The sequence below is a fragment of the Salvelinus namaycush genome, chromosome 33, assembly GCF_016432855.1.
Source record: "Salvelinus namaycush isolate Seneca chromosome 33, SaNama_1.0, whole genome shotgun sequence".
NCBI lineage: Eukaryota > Metazoa > Chordata > Actinopteri > Salmoniformes > Salmonidae > Salvelinus > Salvelinus namaycush.
The window spans coordinates 27,022,770-27,025,546 of record NC_052339.1 but is presented as its reverse complement, the minus strand read 5'-3'; the positions used below and the strand labels follow the sequence as shown (position 1 = coordinate 27,025,546).

Below are 2,777 nucleotides of genomic sequence, written 5' to 3'. Positions count from 1 at the left end.
TTTTCATAGCCCACCAAAGACCATGTTTGGTTTTTTGGTCACATATCGATAATTGCATTTGCAACAAACAGCAAGATACTCTAGATTTCAGATCCTATACAGTTTGTTGTAATAGTCATAATTGCTTGAGCCTGTTGTCAGGTGTCTTTGACCAACACCCTGCCAGTTATCCCGTTTTCATTTTGTTCAAGTAAACTCATTACGCTAATCAGTAATCCGCCAATCAGCAATTATCTAATCAGCAATCGTCCAATCATATGTCTGTGCTCTCCACCTCCTCATCATCCAAAACGGAGTCTGACTGAGAGATCATAAAAAGTTTATCTTTGTTGGAGTATCGCCTTGAGCCCCTGTCCTGTGGTTCCCCGGAACTGATCTCCTGTTCATTGGCTCCTCCTCCTTCCCTCTGACACTTAGCCAGAGCCTCCTCTGAGGTCAATTGGCTGAAGGCAGTCATCTCACATGACTCCCTTGACTCAAATGACTCCCCCCCCAGGTTGCCCAGTTTGATGTACCCACCGCCTCCCAGTACCTCTAGACGAGGGCAGCTGAGTCGCCGAGAACGTTCCACTTTCCAATCGGTGGGGGTGGATGGAGTGATGCCCAGATCGATGGACCTGGAGTATTCCGTCAGTGCACTGAGGGACAGGTGGGAGCCTGTCACTCTGTGTCCGGTGGGGGAAGAGGGGAGTAGCTGCACCTGGGAGCCCTGCGGCGCCCCCTGGAGGCTACCACTGCTCTTGTATACTTCTACCGAGTCTTGAGGCAAGAACATGGCCGTCCGCAAAGTCTCTACCTTGGCCTGAGTGGTGGTTTCTGGAATTACGTACCCCACCCGAGCCTCGTCGTCTTCCTCCCCAGAGTCGCACAGCGCAGCCCTGCTCCTCCCCGCCTCTGCTTTGGCCGAGGGCCTGCGCTGGTGCTGGTTGGCCCGGTGGTTGGGTTTGGTCATGGGGAGAGTGAAGGCGTTGACCGAAGAGGCCACTATTGTCTTGGTCTCCCACTGTTTGGGGATGGCAATAGGGCTGCTCTGCTGGCCGGCCCCTCTGTGTCTGGAGATAGTGTAGACTGTGTCGGTGAACGTCTGCCTCTCGAGTGACGAGACCCTTGACCTGGTCAGGGAGTGGCATCTGGAGGGGCCCCGACTGCCCTCATCCGGCGAGCCCCTTGAGGGCCAGGTTCCTTTGGCCAGCAGGGCGGCGGTATACGCAGCACTAGGGTTCCCTTCCACCCCTTTGGACTGCACATAGTTCACAAAGCCATTGAGCGGCGTGTTCTCCTTAGTCCGCAAACTATGGATGTCGATGACTGTGGAGTAGATGTCCCTCAGGTTGATGACTTTGGTCTTCTTGTCACGGTTCTCGTGCAGCACCGCGTTGGCGCAGATGAACAGAAAGATGCCAATGCCCATGATGAGGGGCCCGAACACCTTCAGTTTGTCTGAGTACAGGTACTTATCCAAAAACTCGGCCAGGAAGCCCATAGGAGGCTGCTCTAAACCTGTGCCGTTGGAACGATTGTTACTGACCAAATCCCTATCCATGTGAAATCCGACCTTGGCGTTGTTCGTCCAGTTGCCTGTCAGCCCTGACTCTTCCTTCTTGTCGTAAATCCTTTGGGTATGGCGCGGCGCAGGGTATAGTGGGCTCTCCCTAGGCCAGTAGCCCAGTATGGCCATGGAAATGCCCACCAGTAGGATCAGAATCCCAATTGCCGCCACCACCCCCGAGATGGAGCAGAGATTCAGCTTGCCCTTGACCACCACCACCTCGTTCTTCTGCTTCTTCTTGGCTTTCCTCTTGCGCTTGTTCTCGGCACGGCTCTTGGAGCGCAGCGAGTCCTGCCTCCTGTTGATCCGCAGCAGGCCTCCGGTGGCGATCATGGTTGGGACGCAACGGCTGGACGGACAGCTCACTCACTCATCCTGAGGCCAGAGAGAGAGAGGGGTAAAGAGAGGAGGGGGAGAGATAAAGGGGGGAGGAAGAGAGTGAGAGATAGGAAGGGAGAGAAAGAGGAAAGGTTTGATAATAGCTCTAGATTAACAATATCGATGATGATACTCAAGCAGTCCATAATAGTTAATGCACTGCTGAATTTGCCAGTCCTATTCAGTTGAATAGAGCTACACCTCTGCTGTGCTCTGACTAATTTAGATCATCCCAGTGAAATATGCTAAGTTCTGCTCTTTCAGGATGAAGGAGGAGGGAAACAATAAGAATCAATGCAAAGTGAAGCCTGTTTTCCAGAGGCACTTGCTCACTGGGTGACAGCTCGAGATGTGTGGGAGTGATGAGATTTCTGCCACAGCACAGGGAGCGGAGTAACAGAAATTCATGTGCACACACAAGTCTGGACACACACACAGACACGCTCTGGGGTGAATGCACCAAAATGACAAGGCGGCATGGCAGAGCGGGCGAGGTAGACATTCTGTGGCTTCACAATACACTGTTCTAAGATCAACAGGGGATATAAATACACACATCTTACAGACTGCTTACTCCGTCTAAAGCCTAGTGGACTGTGAAGAATGAAAACAACTGGCCATCCAACACTGCCACACCACTCCTCTTTCTAATGTAAAGGGCGAGAGAGCAGAAACGCCAGGTAGCACCGTTACTAAGCTGCACAGAGAATCATGATCACCCTATAGAAAACACTGAATACAGGAAGAAGACTGTCCCTTAAAAGTCTTCACAGTGTGTGTAGTGTACTTGCTGGCTCTTGCTATGCACAGCACATCAGGAATGGATTTGAGACTAAACCTTGGGGGACTC

At 52.1% G+C, this 2,777-nt stretch overlaps 1 protein-coding gene across 1 annotated transcript; it reads right to left on the bottom strand.

The window, feature by feature from the left end:
• Positions 1-253: 253 nt before the first annotated feature.
• LOC120027890 (transmembrane protein 200C-like) lies at positions 254-1,882 on the bottom strand. Its single transcript, XM_038972987.1, has one exon. The coding sequence runs from the start codon at positions 1,880-1,882 to the stop codon at positions 254-256; it is 1,629 nt and encodes a 542-aa protein (XP_038828915.1).
• Between the last annotated feature and the right edge of the window lie 895 nt (positions 1,883-2,777).